Consider the following 18679-nt stretch of genomic DNA (forward strand, 5'->3'; position numbering starts at 1 on the left):
TTAAAATTCTTCATTTCTCACCTCTCCCCACTTCTGAGTTGGGTGGCCCTTCCTGTTTGCTCCTATAGTGTCTCGAGCTTACTCAGACTTTTATTTTTATTATTTATTATTATTTTTTTCATTAAAAAATGTTTATTATTTTGAGAGAGAGACAGAGCATGAGCAGGGAGGGACAGAGAGAGGGAGGGAGACACAGATTATGAAGCAGGCTCCAGGCTCTAAGTTCTCAGCACAGAGCCAGATCTCACAAACCGCGGGATCATGACCTGAGCCGAAGTTGGATGCCCAACTGAGCCACCCAGGTGCCCCCTTTTTTTCATTAAAAAAAAAAAAGTATTTATTTCAGAGAGAGAGAGGGTGTGAGCCAGCGAGGGGCAGAGAGAGGGACAGAGAATCTGAAGCAGGTTCCATACTGTCAGCGCAAAGCCCAATGTGATGCTCAATCCCATAAACCATGAGATCATGACCTGAGCCGAAGTCAGACACTCAACCAACTGAGCCACCCAGGCACCCCATTTTTAAAACTTATCATACTAGACACTGCCTCTTTACCTGGCTGTATCTCACACCAGGCTGTGAGCTCTATGAGAGCAAGCAACGTGTCTTTATTGCCTACTGTTGACTCCCAACACTCCAGCACAGAGCCTGGCACACACAAAAGTACTAAAAAATGTTGTCAAAGAATGAAAGTTGTTTACACTCTTTGAACCTCAGTTTTCTCATCTGGCAAGTGGGTACAATAATACCAATCTCATGCATTCGTATATGGTTGTTAGAATTAAATAAACAAGGTACCAGCCATTTATTGATATAATAAAGCTATGTATTTGACCTCCCTGAGGCTCTGTTTTCTTATTTATCCACTGGGGAAAATAATACCAGTTAAGTCATTTTTATTATGGCTGAGATAAGCTATCAGTCATGTCATAGTTGGCAATGAACTAACAGGAGCTAAATGAGCTAAAGGCAGATCAGACTGATTTGTCAAATTTCTACTATGTGTCATTTGCTGGGATGGGAGCTGTATATTCATTATCTCATTCTATCTGTTTGTTTGTTTATATTTATTTTTTTAGTTTTTAGAAAAACCCCATTCTTTTTTTTTTTTAAGCTTATGTATTTATTTTGAGAGAGAAGGAGAGACAGAATCCCAAGCAGGCTCTGCCATGACAGCACGGAACCTGATGTGGGGCTTGAACTCACGAACCATGAGACCATGACCTAAGCTGAAACCAAGAGTTGGAGGCTTAACTGACTGAACACCCAGGCACCCCCGTTATCTCATTTTAAAATGGATGAAAAGGGATGCCCGGGTGGCTCAGTCGGTTGAGCCTCCGACTCTTGATTTCGGCTCAGGACGTGATCTCATGGTTCGTGAGATCGCACCCCGTGTTGGGCTCTGTGCTGACGGCACTGGGCCTGCTTGGGAGTCTCTCTCTCCCTCTCTCTCTGCCCCTCCCCTGCTCGTACTCTCTCTTTCTAAAAATAAATAAACATTAAAAACTAAATAAAAGGGATGAAAACACGAGGCCCATAGTTCTTTTCTTCCCTTTTAGATGCCTGAGAGCGAAAACCCGTATCACAGAAGAGTTGTCCTGGAGGAAGAGGAAGTAAAAAGAGACAAGACGTTTTACATTCTGGGTGAAGCTCTTGATTTTCAAGCTCCACTGCAATCTCTGAGCTCAAGGAGGAGAGAGGTGAGAAAGATTCTTTTCTCCTGTATCCCCATCAATTAAAAAAAAAATTGTTTTTCAGACAATACAACTCTGCTAAGTCCAAGGAACCTAGTATCCCCTCGTCCTATAGCTACTGATCTTCCCAGAAATAAATATCCAACATAGTAAAAAACCATCCCCTTCTGCAAGGGTGAGGAGGGGCAGAAGGTCAAAATCTCATGTGGCCCCCTGGACGGGATTCAAAGCCCTGTCCTCGGTTATGCTCAGGCAGCTGCCACTTCCGGGGCTGCAGGACACACACTGTAAGGCTGTGTGAGCAAGTCCAGCAGCGCGGATGCCGTCACGAATACACCCTTGAACTTCAGTCGCTGCACACAACCAACGCTTGTTTTTCCCTGACTTGGTCCAGTGAGGGTGTTCCTGGTCAACGGGTGCTTTTCCTCCTTGAGGTGACTCAGCGACCCAGGCCTGGAAGTGGCCCCCATAACTCCCATTCACATCTCAGTGGCAAAAATGTGGGTTCTGGCTGAATCTGGAGGCAAGGGGGGCTGGAAAATGGACTCCATGGTGGGGCAGCTGCCTTTTAGCAACAACTTGACGCTCTAGAAGAAGAATCATGGATTTTTGGTGGGCAGTTAGTGATGCCTTTTGTAAAAGTATTATTGCCAAATATGAATCCTCCTCCTCCTCCTCCTCCTCCTCCTCCTCCTCCTCCTCCTCCTATTTGGGTGGGGAAACTGAGGCTCCAGTGCTTAGGTAACTTGTCCCAGATCTGCAGCTAGTAAGTGGCGGAGGCAGGATTTGAGCCCAGGTAGTGCGGTTGCCAATCCCATGAGCTTGCCACAGCATCCTGCCAGGTCGCGGCGATGAAGGAGACCGAGTGCCCACTGTCAAGAAAAAGGTGATGTCAGGCACGTTCCTGAAATTCTATTTTCAGGATCGGAGCTCTTGACAAAAGCTAAATAAGTACTTGAAAACGAACACTTTCACGGTCATCCAAAGTCAGAGCTCAAACGCCACCTTCTCCGAGGGGCCTTCTCTGCCCCCCTTGCCTTCCAACCACGCGGAACCCCAAGGCACTCTGTTTCCTGTGCGTTTACAACCTCTGCAATTTGCTCATAGCGCTATCACCATCTGAAAGCAGACACGCTTGTGTTTCCTGGTGGATCGACTCTCTCCCCAGCTAGCATATAAGCTCCCTGCAAGCAGCAGGCTTGTCTGTCTCCCTTGATGTCCCGGTGCCCATCGCAGAGCCTGGTGCACAGTAAACCCACAATAAATGTTTGTGAAATGAACAAGCAGTCATATCTACAAAGTGGTGCTGGAGCAGACGCATGATCTTATTCATTCACTCATGTTATTAGTCACTCACTCATTCACAGAATCTTTCTCAGTTGCCAGAGTCTGATGTGAGGATAGAGAGATGATAGTCTTTGGTCTAAGAGTAGCTTGTGAAACCCGGGAAGGCTTCTTGTAGTTAATGGTGTTAAAGGGAGCATTTAATTATGAGTTGGGGAGGAGGGTGTCATGTTACCTCTTTGGATACTTTTGCAGCTTCACTTGACCTGTTACCAAATGTGTTGCTGCCCCTGGCTTTGTAAACTACCATGGTTCAGCAGGGAGACTAGCCTGGATATCGCTTTATGGTTGCAAAGCTCCTGAGCTGTAGAAAGACAGACTCACAATGGGACAAGGTGGGTTTGTCCTTTCTGTCTTATTTAGAGGGGCGTCGCAGGCAGGTTCTAGGTTCCTAGCAAACAGCTGGCAGCTTTTGTTAGCCTATAAATAAAATGACCCAGCCATTCACAGGATGGCCAGCCCATCTCCAATTCCAGATGCCACAGTAATGCCAGCGTCACGGCTGTACGCATGAGCGTCCCCAAGGAAAGGTACGTGATGTTTTTCTGAAAAATCTGAATTCCTACTCTCCAAGTTGCTTTTTGGGCAAGCCAGGCCAATGGGTACGGCAGCTCTTCATTCCTGATACTAATGAAGATGCTTAGACACTGTCCAAAAGGGACACGCACGGCGCAATCCAAAGTTAAGGTCAGCGACTAGAGAATGAAGGGATTCCTCCATAAGAGGCCACTCCAGCCCTGGCCTTGGGAGTTCTGGCGCTGAGGGAAGCTTTCAGGAGCAGGTTTGGAACAAAGACCCGCGTGTTCCGATGACTACGCACAGCTTTTGGGAGGCGTTTTTCTTTCTTTTTTTTTTTTTTTTAAATTTTTTTTTTCAACGTTTATTTATTTTTGGGACAGAGAGAGACAGAGCATGAACGGGGGAGGGGCAGAGAGAGAGGGAGACACAGAATCGGAAACAGGCTCCAGGCTCCGAGCCATCAGCCCAGAGCCCGACGCGGGGCTCGAACTCACGGACCGCGAGATCGTGACCTGGCTGAAGTCGGACGCTCAACCGACTGCGCCACCCAGGCGCCCCTGGGAGGCGTTTTTCTGACAACCATCGTAATAAAATTCCAGTGCCTAGAATTTAGAAAAATACAAACACTCAACAATATAAACCGAAGAAAATAAAAGTCACCTCCACTTCCAAGAGCTCAGACATGATCAGTTTGGCAGTCTGACATCTATTCCTTCATTCTTTCTGTGTGTGTACGTGTGTGTGTGTGTGTGTGTGTGTGTGTGTGTGTGTGTGTGTGTGTTTTAATTGTGTTTTTTACCTCTATGGAAATGGGATCCTTACCTTTGTGCAAACTGTCTTTTTTTTTTTCCTACTAACCCATTGCATACATTATTCCATTCCATTTTCGTTGATTGATTGGCTATTTGGTGTGGCTACAAATTGAACCATGCAGGGGTTAGGAGCACTGGCCCCAATGCAGTTGAAAATTCTGCACTCCCCAGAAACTTAACTACTGATAGCCTACAGTTGACCGAAAGTCTTGCCGATAACACAACCAGTCGATTAACACATACCTTGTAAGTTATATGTATTATCTATTGTATTCTTACAATAAAGTAAGCTAGAGAAAAGACAGTGTTATTAAGAAAATCATAAGGGGGGCACCCAGGTGGCTCAGTCAGTTAAGTATCTTTGATTTTGGCTCAGGTTATGATCTCACGGTTTATAAGTTCAAGCCCCGTGTCTGGCTTAGTGCTGACAGCAAGGAGCCTGTGGGGATTCTCTCTCTTTGCCCTTCCCTCTCTCTCTGCCCTTTCCCCGCTCACACTCTCTGTGTTTCTCTCTCAAAATAAATAAAACTTAAAAAAAAAAAAGAAATCATAAGGAAAATACATTTACGGCACTGTACTGTAAAAAATCCGCATACCTGTGGACCCATGCAGTTCAAACTCGTGCTGTTCAAGAGCCAGCTGTGCTCTGTGGTATGGTGGCACCCTAGTTTATTTGAAAAACCCCCTGTTGGTGGATCTTTAGGATGTCTACCACTTTGCCCATGATAAATGCCACAGTGTGGTTTTTCAAGGTTAGGCATTGAGTCAAACGGTGTGTACATTTAAAATTGTTTTAATTTATATATTTATGTTTTATTTGCGAGGGAGAGAGAGAGCGAGCACAAGCAGGGGAGAGGGACACAGGGAAGGAGAGAGAGAATCTCAAGCACAGAGCCTGACGCGGGGCTTGATCCCATGAACCTGGGATCATGACCCGAGCCTAAATCAAGAGTCAGATGCTCAACTGCCTGAATCACCCAGGTGCCCCAGGTGTGTTAATTTTTGTTGTTGTTTGAGAGAGAGAGAGAGAGAGAGAGAGATAAAGAGAGAGAGAGTTGTGTGAGGAAGGGACAGAGAGAGGGGGACAGAGGATCCAAAACGGGACCTGCGCTGACAGCACAGAGCCCGATGCAGGGCTCAAACTCATGATCTGTGAGATCGTGACCTGGCTCAGCCGACTGAGCCACCCAGGCACCCCATTTTTATTTAAAAAAAATTTTTTTTCAACGTTTATTTATTTTTGGGACAGAGAGAGACAGAGCATGAATGGGGGAGGGGCAGAGAGAGAGGGAGACACAGAATCGGAAACAGGCTCCAGGCTCCGAGCCATCAGCCCAGAGCCAGACGAGGGGCTCGAACTCACGGACCGCGAGATCGTGACCTGGCTGAAGTCGGACGCTTAACCGACTGCGCCACCCAGGCGCCCAAGGCACCCCATTTTTAAAGCAGAACTTAAAATGGCAGCATAGCAGGTAAATCCCATGGCTCTAGCTGTGCAAATTAAAAGACCAATTTAAGTGAAGCGTGTGTATAAGACATTACGATTAACTAAATACAAAATACAGACATTAGACGTTAACTTCTTTGAATAGATCTACCCCAAGGGGGTCAATTTGACCTCAGTTTCTTTTTCTCTAACTGGAAGAGAGAGAGAGAGAGGGAAACATGTTTGCCTGGGAAGCAGTAGGTGTGTTGGAACCAGCACATGTCCCCTCCTTTCAGGATGCTTGTGAGTTGTGCTTTTGCAGCTGGAGATTTCACAGGGGACACTGACAGGTGTGGGAACAGTCCATTTTACTTGAGACATCTTATCTCTAGGTCTGGGTCTCTGCTGAACTTTGCCGATACATATGCTTTTACTCAATCTTCTCGAAGAAGAGAAATGAACCCAGAACCCAAGCCAAAGGACCGACGAGCTCTTGAGGGAGAGCCGAGAACGATGCTTCCCAGCTGCGATGCAGGACGGGAAGCTTGCAACACAGGCAGTCCTGGTGAGATTCTGGGTTTTCCTCACCGGGAGCAGTGTTTGCTCTTTCGCAACAAGCAATGTGCAGCGTCAGTGATCAATGGCAGCTCCCTGCCAACTCAGCTTGCTAATAAAAGCTGCTCCCATTTATAGAAGGTGCACCGGGCACCACACCTGGCAGGGTGCACCCAGCAACTTGCAAGGTGGTATCTCTGTTTTGCAGACAAAGAGACAGAAATTGAACGAGGTTGGCCGCCTCGCCCATGGTCACACATTCGGGAAGTGGGAGAGCCCGGCTTCTAACTCTGATTCCAGAGCCCCTCATTATGCCTCATTGCCACCGTGGCTCACGGTTATCCCTATATTTTATAGTCCAGTTTACAGGCAAACTTTAAAGTCCTCGGGGTTAGGAAGATTTTGACTCTCAAAGGAATTAGTTGTTTGTTTGTTTGTTTGTTTCTGGCTGCCTGTGTTCTCAGTGTCATTGTGCACCACTCATAAGTTATAATTGTCTGAACAACTTGGAGATGAATATAACCAGAGAATCCCGTGAACACGTCACTGCCTTAATCTGAAAATGTGGGCTGTGGGTTGTGATGGTGAAAGGGACCTCTTCCTCTTTCAGGAGTGGGCTCAGGACCCTCGGGAAGCTTTTCTTCATGCTCCTGCCCTTCCCCTGCAGCTCCGGACAGGATGCCCTAGCACCTGTGTCTGGCACCAGGGAGGTGACATCCTAATGTTCTGTTCAGCTTTGACGTCTGCCTGTCAATCACTTCTCGGCCTTCTGGCTAAGATCAGGTGCAGCTTTGACGTCTGCCCGTCTAGATCCGAGAGATTTCTTGTCCTCAGGGTGCTCTGCCTTGGGTCCTCAACAAAGGAGGCTGGGTTTTTCTAGCTCAGTGGTTCTTACTCTTTCGCTCCCTGCATTTCTGTAACACCCATTTGTGGGCCCTCTCAAGCTGCAGGTAACTAACACAGTCTTGGCACAGAGAAGGCCAGCCTAGTGGAGAGAGAGGCACATAGTGAATCTGAATATTTAATAGCAAAAATGGAAAATGTATGAACAATGGGAATGCAAGCTGGTGCAGCCACTCTGGAAAACAGTCTGGAGGTTCTTCGAAAAACTAAAAATGGAACTACCCTACGACCCAGCAATTGCACTAGTAGGCATTTATCCAGGGGATACAGGTGTGCTGTTTCGAAGGGACACGTGCACCCCCATGTTTATAGCCGTACTATCAACAATAGCCAAAGTATGGAAAGAGCCCAAATGTCCATCGATGGAGGAATGGATAAAGAAGATGTGGTATATCTATACAATGGAGTACTACTCGGCAATCAAAAAGAATGAAATCTTGCCATTTGCAACTACGTGGATGGAACTGGAGGGCATTATGCTAAGTGAAATTAGTCAGAGGAAGGCAAAAATCATATGACTTCACTCATATGAGGACTTTAAGAGACAAAACAGAGGAACATAAGGGAAGGGAAACAAAAATAATAAAAAAACAGGAAGGGGGACAAAACAGAAGAGACTCATAAATATGGAGAACAAACTGAGGGTTACTGGAGGGGTTGTGGGAGGAGGGATGGGCTAAGTGGGGAAGGGGCATTAAGGAATCTACTCCTGAAATCATTGTTGCACTAGACGCTAACTGATTTGGATGTCAATTAAAAAAATAAAAAATAAAATAAAATAAGTACAAATAAATACATAATTTTTTTAATTAAAAAAAATCTTGGCTAGCAAGTTTATTAGCATTTACAGGAGGAAGGAAAGGAATGTGTTACAGATCCTTTCCCATGATGCACTTCACCTGACACAGTACAAGTCGTGGGGAGGTTGCGCAAAAAGCATTTATTTCAACATTTTTTTTTTTTATTTATTTTTGGGACAGAGAGAGACAGAGCATGAATGGGGGAGGGGCAGAGAGAGGGAGACACAGAATCGGAAACAGGCTCCAGGCTCCGAGCCATCAGCCCAGAGCCTGATGCGGGGCTCGAACTCACAGACCGCGAGATCGTGACCTGGCTGAAGTTGGACGCCCAACCGACTGCGCCACCCAGGCGCCCCAAAAAGCATTTATTGAATAGAAGTTACTGTAATATGGAGACCACCTGAATGGGCCACTTGCTTTGCTTGGATGATTTGACTGCTCGGTTAGAGTGTAGGTTAGATTTGCTTGCTCTCAGAGGACGTATAGTGTCCACATCCAGAAAAAAATAAAGTGTGACCTAAAATTGCAGATAGTCCCAGGATCCATCCACTGGTGTTCAGTAAGTGGGAACTGGTTGACGGCCTCCCTCACAGCTGAAAATGATTGATATTTCTGGTCACAGCTCTCCTCCCATTTTTAAATGGCGAGTTTATTTTAAACATATCTTTCAGTTTTGGGGCACTTGGGCGGCTCAGTTGGTTTAAGCGTCTGACTTCGGCTCAGGTCATGATCTCACGGTTCGTGGGTTCGAGCCCCACATCGGGCTCTGCGCTGACAGCTCGGAGCCTGGAGCCTGCTTCAGATTCTGTGTCTCCCTCTCTCTCTGCCCCTCACCCACTTGCACTCTGTCTCTCTGTCCCTCTCAAAAATAAATTCACATTAAAAAAAATTTAAACATATCCTTCAGTTTTTCCCCATCCTGACATTTTCCTATTGATTGCGCCACAATTGTGTTTTTATTTATTATTTTTAAAATATCTACTTATTTATTTTGAGAGAGAAAGAGAACAAACAAGCTGGGGGGGGGGGGAAAGACAGAGGGGGAAAAAAAAGAAAATGTATGAACAAAAGCTATATGTCTTGACACGGATAAATGTTCAAAAGTATAATGTTCAATACGGTATAGAAGTCACAGGATGGTACATCCTCTTTAGTATCATTTATGTAAAATTAAAAATGTTAAACTATCCTGCGTACTGCGTGGTGATGCAAACCTATGTATGATAAACACCAAGTTTATGAGAATGGCTCCCTCATGAAGATACGGAGGGGATGACCATCGGGGAGGGGCATGTCTGGGGCTTTGGTTGTATGTGTGACATTTTATTTCTCAAGGGAGCAGTGGTAGTCATGCCTGTGTACATACAGACGTTTGTTACTAATATTTCATTTGAAAAGACAGACTTTGAAAAAATGTTTATTTTTTGAGAGAGTGGGGGTGGGCAGAGATGGAGAGGGAGAGAGAGAATCCCAAGCAGACTCTGTGCTGTCAGCACAGAGCCCGATGCGGAACTGGAACTCATGAACCATGAGTTCGGCTCATGACCTGAGCCGAAACCAAGTCACCTGAGCCACCCAGGCGCCCCTGAAAAGACAGGCTTTAAAGATACACACACATGTGTGCACATAATCCCATCTTGAATTTGTATTTAAAAATGCATTTATGGGGCACCTGGGTGGCTCAGGGTTGAGCATATGACTTTTGATTTCAACTCAGGTCATGATCCCAGGGTCATGGGATTGAGCCCCTCATTGGGCTCTGCAGTGAGCATGGAGCCTACTTAAGATTCTCTCACCCCCCCCCCCAACTTGCACTCTCTCTTTCTAAAATTAAAAAAAAAACAACAACACATTTGTGTTTGTTATACAGAAAAGGTGTGAGGAAATGTTAGGTTAAACCACATGAAATTGTCATTTTTTAAGTTAAAAATGCTCAGGTATCAGCCATCTCCTATGATTCAAGTCAAGACACAAACATGCCTACAATCACTATCTCTGAGAGTGGGATTGTGGATGGTTTTCCTCCTTCTTTATTCTTTAATATCAATATTTTCTCTCATGAACATGCGCCCTTTTTCGCATCAGAGACCTTTCCATGTGCATTGTTTGAGAGGAAGGAGAGAAAGCTGCGTTTCTGCTGCCCCCTCGTGTGCCCTCCAGGACAGAGCTCCTCTTCCCTTCGCCCTGCCCTGCGGGGTTAACGTGGCCACAGGGCGGGGTCCTGGCACAGGTCCAGATGGTGTGGTGGCAGGTAGTTTACGTAGGGTCACCCTAACAACAGACTGTGTGAGCAATTAGGCTCTTTGGCACAGAGATGCCAAACAAAGGAGTTGCTACGGAACTGTAAAGATTAATTCTGCAGTTCAAGGACCAGCAAAGTCACTGAATGACTATGAGTATCTAAAATCTAGCCCGAGGACAGAAGCCCCCATTCCCACACCCCATGACCTTCCCCCCTCATCAAGGGCCATCAGTGGAATGGAGAGATCGAGCAAGGATCACCTGAAAACAAAAACTGATGCCTTCATTCCCCACGAGAGCAATGAATGTTCTCTTTAGTTGCTAGGAAAAAGAGGAATGGAGAATATTCAACTACTCATTTACATATTTACATAATTTAGTATATATGACATATTTCAGTGGATTATAGTACAGGGTATATAGTCATTTAAGAGAAAGTGGAGAGAATGGGTGGTGGTGAGATAGGACAAAAAAGAAGGGAGAGAGGAGGAAGGAAACTGGTATTTATTTAGTTATTTTTACTTTTTAAGAGCCTATTTATTTAAAAATTTTTTTAATGTTTATTTTTGAGACAGAGAGAGACAGAGCATGAATGGGGGGAGGGTCAGAGAGAGGGAGACACAGAATCCGAAGCAGGCTCTAGGCTCTGAGCTGTCAGCACAGAGCCTGACCCGGGGCTCGAACTCACAGACTGCAAGACCATGACCTGAGGCAAAGTCGGACGCTTAACCGACTGAGCCACCCAGGCGCCCCAAGCCTATTTATTTATTTTGAGAGAGAGAGAGAGAGAGAGAGAGAGAGAGAGAGAGAGAGAGAGAGAGAAACAGAGCACATGAAGGGGAGAGGGGCAGAGAGAGAGGGAGAGATTGAGACTCCCAAGCAGGCTCCGCGCTGTCAGCGCAGAGCGCGATGTGGGGCTCAAACTCATGAACTGTGAGATCATGACCTGAGCTGAAGTCAAGAGCCGGAGGCTTAGCCAACTGAGCCACCCAGGTGCCTCCCGATATTTACTGAATTAGGCATGACTCTGTTAGGGTCGTGATCTCAATGTCTCAGACCAACTCTGAGAGGAAGTCATGACTGCTGTCATTTTCCACACGAGGAAACTGAAGCTGGAAGATTCTGGAAAAGACTGCCGGTCACAGGGGTTTAAGCCACAGACATGGGATTTGGATTGATTTCAATGTGACCACTCCCGCATTCTTGTGCTTTTGGTCCACCAGGTGCTAAGTGAGTGGGACAAGGGGGTGCTGTTGAGGGCAGAGAAAGAGGATAAGGTCCGGGAGGGAGAGCGGAGCCACAGGACCAACCCCACCACCAAGAGCAGGAGCCATAAATGGAAAAAGAGACGGAAGAGTGACAAAGTTCCCTGTGTACACGTGCACAGATCCGCACACACGGGCGCGCACACACACACACACACACGACAACAATAAACGTAAAACATGCAGAAACAGAGAATGGCCAAGAGAAAAGACTTTTGTTGAGTAACATTCTTCCTGGTGGCCTACTATGGGACTGTCCCAGGAGAGAAATAAACTGTGTGACATTTTCACCAGGGTTTAAGTACAGGGGATGAAGTTAGAGATGTGGCTTTGGTACCAGAGGCTCCCTGCCCTGAACCTGTTCTTCTCAGACACTCTGCCAGTCAGTGAGCTGCACACAGCACCCATCCTGGCCAAGTTCACTTGGGGAGTGGGTCTGGGGGTGGGGGTGGGGTGATGCTCTTCGTCCTGAGTATCTGATGTCTACATACGTTCTCTGTGTCCATCGAATAAAGGTGGCGTCTCGTTAATTCAAATTCTAGTAGCACGCAACCTGTGATAGTTTGGACATGGCTGAGTTGATATCTGATTTTGTTTCAAAGCCCTGTTCTCACAGGAGGAGCAAAATGACAATAAAACAAGATCGATCCAAGAGCGACATGGTGGAGATACAAGAGAACAAGATGCTGTGAACTGTAGAGACACGAAATACCCACTTCTCAGGAAAAGCAATATGCTTATTCCAAATTCATGTTGCTGATAAAGCACTCCCAAAAGAATTCTGTAGGGCTTCAGTGTGAAGGAAGGAATAGATGGTTAGTCCAAGGAAAATAATTTAGGTAGTGAAATTATATACATCATACACAATTACACTGCCTTAATTAAAAACAAAAACAAAAACAAACCACATAGGGGCGTGTGGGTGGCGCAGTCGGTTGGGCGTTCGACTTCGGCTCAGGTCATGATCTCACGGTCCGTGAGTTCCAGCCCCGCGTCAGGCTCTGTGCTGACAGCTCAGAGCCTGGAGCCTGTTTTAGATTCTGTGTCTCCCTCTCTCTCTGCCCCTCCCCAGCTCATGCTCTCTCTGTCAAAAATAAGTAAACATTAAAAAAAACTTCAGAACGGATAATGAGATGTGGTGTCTCTGGGTCATCAGGCATTTAAAACCTTACCAGAGACTGTCCCGTTGCCCTCCAAAGTGGCCAGACTAATTTGCCTCTGAAGAGCAGTGTGTGACAGTTCTCATCTTCCCATACCCTTCATGGTACGTTCTGGCATGTCCTAAAGCTGCATTTTTCACGAAAATTCTGCCAATCACACTTTTTTTTTCTTTTCTACTCATCCACAAGTAATCCCCACTTATCCACGGTTTTGCTTTCCACAGTTTCAGTTACCTGTGATCAACCCCAGTCCAGAATCAACCCCAGTCCAGAAGCAGATGATTCTCCAGATGGGTCATTAACGGACTGTCAGAAGGTCGACAGCAGTCTAGGACTACATCACATGACCTGTTATTCCTCGCCATTCACCCTGTCACGCGAGCATTTTATCATCTCACATCATCACAGGAAGAAAGGTGACTACAAGATATTGAGAGAGACAGACAGACAGACAGAGAGACAGAGACAGAGAGACTCCACATTCACATAGCTTTTATTACAGTATCTTGCTATAACTGTTCTATTGTATTATATGTTATTATTGCTAATCTGTTACTGTGCCTAATTTATAAATGAAACTTTATCATATGTTTGTATGTATGTATGGGGAAAAACGTAGTATATATAGGTTCAGGTAGTATCTGTGTTTTCAGGCATTTGCTGGGGGCTCTTAGAATGTGTTCCCTGCAGAGACGGGGAGACTCCTGTACTAAATGCCACCCATGAGGTTTGATGAGTCTTTGGATGATCTCTGATCAAGCTGGCAGAGCATTCATGTAACTCACAAGGGCTCCTTCCCTTCCGCCTTTAGCTGTAATATAGAAGGAGTATTCATTTGCATTCAAAGGGTGATAATGGTCTAGCATAGGTCTCTGCTGACAGAAGACCATCTGTGGTCTTCTAGGTAGACCTGTAGATTCTAGGTGTGGGCTGGAAGGCCACCGACCTGTGGAAGACCAGAATTTTCCAAGAAGGGCAAGTATTTGCATTTCCATGTGTTTCCTGAAGACGAGCCTCCCTCTTCCGGTTTCCGAAGTTGCCAATGGCAGGCTTTGCCTGGCTCCCACGACCTTCCCACCACAGAGGAGTGATTCAACCAACATCGCTAAGTTGGCAGGCCTGGGGCTTTCCGTTCCTATTAATGTTGATAGCTCTCCCTCCCATTCCTACCTGAGTGTGGCCATTTGACAGGGTAGAAAACTGAGGTGCAGAAGTGCAATAACTCACCTGTGGTGAGACCAGGATGGAAACCCGGGGCTATGAGGCTCTAAACTGTGATCCGCTTTAGCGCAGAGGAAGTTAAATAGAAAATTGGACAACAGTGACGTGTGACAATAGGGGTGGTTGAAAGACCGTATCAGCGATGAATGTGGGACGCATCAGAGAGTTAATAACAAAATAAATGCATGTGTTACGTAGAGTTTTGTGCAGTTTATGGAAAAGTATATGTGTGGTGGTTAAAAGCCTATGGTCCTGGGATACCTGGCTGGCCCAGTTGGTAGAGCACGTGACTCTCAATCGAGGGGTCATGAGTTCAAGCCCCGCAGTAGGGCATGGGGCCTACTTAAAAAAAAGACAGGTACCCTGGTTAAGTGTCCAACTCTTGACTTCAGCTCAGGTCTTGATCTCAGGGTCATGAGTTCAAGCCCCGCGTTGGGCTCCATGCTGGGCATGAAGCTGAAAGAAAGAAAGAAAGAAAGGAAGAAAGAAAGAAAGAAGAAAGAGTATATAGTCTGGAGTGAAATGACCTGGCTTAGGGGTGCCTGGGTGGCTCAGTCGGTTGAGCGTCTGACTTTGGCTCAGGTCATGCTCTCACAGTTCGTGAGTTTGAGCCCCGAGTTGGGCGCTGGGCTGACAGCTCAGAGCCTGGAGCCTGCTTCAGATTCTGTGTCTCCCTCTCTCTCTCTGCTCCTCCCCTGCTCATGCTCTGTCTCTCTCTCTCCTTCAAAAATAAATTTAAAAAAATTTAAAAAAAGAAATGACCTGGCTTCAAATCCTGGTTCTGTCACTTTGTGACTTTGGGCAAATTACTTAACGCTCTGTGCCTCAGACAGTACATATTTCATTGGGTTGTTGTAATGACTAAGTAAGATAGTATTTGTAAAGCAATTAGAATAGTGCCTGGCACACGGTAACACCATAGAAGTTTGTAATTACTGTCATTACTATTGCATTTGGTCTTTACTGTTATTATGTATGCTATTTTAAAGACAGCAAAAAGGAACTTGGGAGGTGAAGCAACTAATCCAAGGTCATGGAGTCCGTCAGTGATAGACCAGGCCAGAACCTAGGTCTCTGCCCTCCCGTCCAGGGGGTTTCCACTCCTAGCACTGTCCCGCCCCTCCACCTTACTAAACACAGCAGAGGGGTCATCTAAGGGCTCAGCATGTCTGTGCAAGAAAAGGCGGGTCCAGGCACAATTTACGCTCTTTCTTCCTGAGAACAAAGGAGGGATCTGTGCAAAAGAATTTCAGGAACTTCAGAGAAGCATGTGAAACATTCCAAGACAATTCAGTCCAGTTCCATCCGAACATGTGAGTCTATTTTCCCAATCTCCCTCTCTTCCATTCCGTCCTAGACCCAGCATCACATCACCGTCACCCGTCTTTGGACGTCTACAGGAGCCTCCTACGAGGCATCTGCCCTCTGGCCCATTCTCACCAAAGCTGAAGACACATTTCTAGACATAGGCCTGATCAGCTTTGTTCCCAAGATGTCTCCCCACAGCTCTAAGGACTTGGGCTGATCTCCTATGGAGCGGGGTGGAGCTGGGCTTTTTCCCACTTCCTGCTCAAGCCGCATACTCCCATCAGATGGCACTTCTTCAGTTCAGCACTGCATTTGTCATGCAGTATTGTAATTGTGCTGTGTTCTTACCTATATGTCCCACTGGAATCTGGGCTGTGGGCAATTGCCCCGTCTGGTTTTGGGGTTATGCTGGGCACCTAGCACAGGGTCTGCGATGAGAGTTACTGATCCAAGATAAATACAGGTGCTGGTTCACACTGGGCTTGCAGATGCTGCTTTTGGCCATGGCCCAAGAAGAACCTGTAGGTAGAGAAGACAATTATTAAGGGCAGAAGCATTAGGAACATTCTGAGGGATGGCAAGATTGGTTTAGGGGGCCAAGAGGAGGAGAAGGCAGTACCATGACTATGGGAAGGGAGAGAGATGGAGCTTAGATGAGGGAGGAGAGGGGGTTAAGATAAGTAGACAAGGAGACCATTAGACTGAGGTGGCTGTAACGCCTTATAACCACAGAAGTGAACCCAAACCCAAACGGAAGCCAGAGTCAATGAGCTGGATTCTCAGAAGATGAAACTTAAGAACGAAGCACAAACAGGTTTTCCCAAATAAGTCAACCACTTATGCTACAACCAAGCAAATAATTTCCTTGCTTAGCTTCTTGTCTTCTCTATAAAATCCTCTCCTCTAGGTCCTGTTGGAGGAGCGCCCCCAACCACCTTTGGATTGGCACTGCTTGATTCCGATGCCAATGATGTATGTTCAAATAAACCCTCAAAATGTTGGTTTGCCATTTTACAAAGGGATTACTCAGTTTGCCTTTTTACAAAGGGATTACTGGAGGGGACAGGAGGTTACAGAGGGATTAGGTTCCAGAGTAGGTGGGTGTGAATGACAGCGACCAACTATCCTGGTTCGCCCAGGACTGTCCGTCCTATCTTTAAAACTGAAAGCCTCGCATCCCAGGGAACTCAAGGCAAACCTAGGGACGGGGAGGGGTGGGGGAGGTCACCCTCGAGTGGAATCAACATTACCCTAGTTGCCAGAAGTTTTGGACAAGGGCAACTTCTCCCTTGAGTTATGAGGATGGTAGAGAGGTAGAGAAGGGAAGGATCAAATACAGTGTATGGGCTTTGGAACAGGGCAAAGCTCTGCTTCTTTGCCGTGTGATCCTGTTGAAAATACCCTCGCAGGCCCAGTTTCCTGTAGTATGGGGATACTTAAACAAGACTGAGCCACGTGAATGCGCCTACTCCAACTGTGGGCTCATACGTAGCGTTAAGTTTTTAATTTCCTTTCTCTCCTCACTTTTGCCGCTGCCCTCATCTCCCACTTTTCAACCCTCCCTTTGTCTCCCTTAACCTTTCCTTGCTTCGTTCTCCGGGGCCAGCCGCTCCTCAGTCAGCACCACCCACCACCAGGGGGAAGAGCGGAGCCAATAAAGATGGGTGCCCCTCTAGCTCTCCGAGGCGAGCTCTCTATGGTGCCGCGCGCGGGGTGGGGTGGGCGGGGTTATGTCACGTGACCCGGGTGCCCGGCGCCCGCGCAGGCGCGGTGGCCGCGTCGCCGTCGCCGGGCTCCGTCGCCGCGTCGTTTCGCTACCTTGACACCTGAGACGGCCGCCCGGCGGTCCTGCGGCTTTCCGTCTTGCCGCTGCGGGCCGCGAACCGCGGCCATGTCCCGAAAGCAGGCGGCGAAGGGCCGACCGGGCAGCGGCAGCCGGAAAGCCGAGGCCGAGCGCAAGCGGGACGAGCGGGCGGCGCGCCGGGCCCTGGCCAAAGAGCGGCGGAACCGGCCGGAGTCCGGCGGCGGCGGCGGCTGCGAGGAGGAGTTCGTCAGCTTCGCCAACCAGCTGCAGGCCCTGGGGCTGAAGCTGCGGGAGGTGCCGGGGGACGGGTGAGGCGGGCCCGGGAGCGCGGGAGGCGGCGCCGGGGGACGCGCCGGGCATGGCGACCGTCGCCCGCTCTCGTGCAGTCATTCATTCAGGCGGCGCCGGGCGCCACCGCTTCCCAGTGCGGGGGGTCCGGTGGCGGGCGAGGCGGCGAGGCCCCTCCCGTCGGGACGCTCGAGTAATCCCCAGTTGCCCTAATGGTGGCAGAGGCCACGAGGAGACTGTGAAGTGGTCCTAAGAGACAGCACTGGAGCAGGTGTCCTTTAGATCGGTGCCCGGGAAGGCCTCTGAAAGGTGACATTTAAGCTGAGACCTGGAGGAATGAGATGGAGCCCGTCCCTCGAGGAGCAGGACAGCACGTAGGGCCGTCAGAAAGATGCTGAGACACGGAGAAAGAGGCGAAGACCCACGTGGTATAACGCTTTGCCCCTTTCGAGTTCTTACTGTTCGGTGTTGCCCTCCTTTTTACACTTGGGAAATTAGGTCTGTGAGGGCCTGCTGTTTACTGAGCAGAAGGTGACTTCTCTAATTCTTACTTGCACGGGCCTCACTTTCTCCTCTGATGCTTACCCCAGCTTGCTTGGGGGCTTAGACCGGAATCTAGGGCCAGCTTTTTTAGGGAACACAGGCTAAATAAGTGGGGTGGGAGGGAGAAAATGGGGAAAGGGAAGGGGCTATGGATCCAGGAGCATGGACGGCAGAAGGAAAAAGGTAGGGGAGGGGGGGAGGAGAACAGCTAGCATCCTCATTGCAGGGGTAGGTGAGAGGGAGTCTGGTTACCGGGATGTGTCACTCTGGAAGCGACAGTATTAATAACAGCCTGGCTGTTCTTGTCCTTCCCATCATTTGAGGGCTCAGAGAGGGCAGAGGGAGGAATAAGATGGAATTAAAGGCTGTGTAGAAGTGCCTGACTTGTTAAGCATGGGAACGAGGGAAGAGAATGTTTTTTTTGGATTTCACGTTACATTGTGGCTCGTTAATCAAGACTATGAATTGACCCCAATTTATGTATCCCACCTACATACGCTCAATGCTTAGACACTTGGCTTTAGACCTTGGTTGCGTTTTACTCACCACCACCTAGCATAGTGCCAGGTACATAGAGGGCACTCAGTGCGGTTCTGTCGTATGAATGAATGATAAAAATATCACGGAGGCCCACTAGACCCTCAGCTGGGCCTCTCACAAGGACATGTCCCCCCTCCCTCCCTCCCTCCCTTCCTTCCTTCCACCCTTGGTCCGCCTGTCCCTTCCTAACTTCCAGAGCAGGGGAGAGGGGCAGAGGGAGGGAGGGAGGGAGGGAAGGAGAGAGAGAGGGAGAGAGAAA

General features: G+C 47.7%; 1 protein-coding gene across 2 annotated transcripts in view; it reads left to right on the forward strand.

Moving 5' to 3' along the window:
- Window positions 1-16986: 16986 nt before the first annotated feature.
- OTUD3 (OTU deubiquitinase 3) overlaps window positions 16987-18679 on the forward strand; it is a 30012-nt gene continuing 28319 nt past the window's right edge. Inside the window, exon 1 of one of the 2 annotated variants that reach the window (XM_043573928.1) lies at window positions 16987-17357. In XM_043573928.1, the coding sequence (XP_043429863.1) occupies window positions 17137-17357 (221 nt within the window). In that variant the 5' untranslated portion in view covers window positions 16987-17136. The remainder of the gene's footprint in view (window positions 17358-18679) is intronic. The other variant, XM_043573929.1, reaches the window with a different exon arrangement.

This window comes from Prionailurus bengalensis, chromosome C1, assembly GCF_016509475.1.
Source record: "Prionailurus bengalensis isolate Pbe53 chromosome C1, Fcat_Pben_1.1_paternal_pri, whole genome shotgun sequence".
Classification (NCBI taxonomy): domain Eukaryota; kingdom Metazoa; phylum Chordata; class Mammalia; order Carnivora; family Felidae; genus Prionailurus; species Prionailurus bengalensis.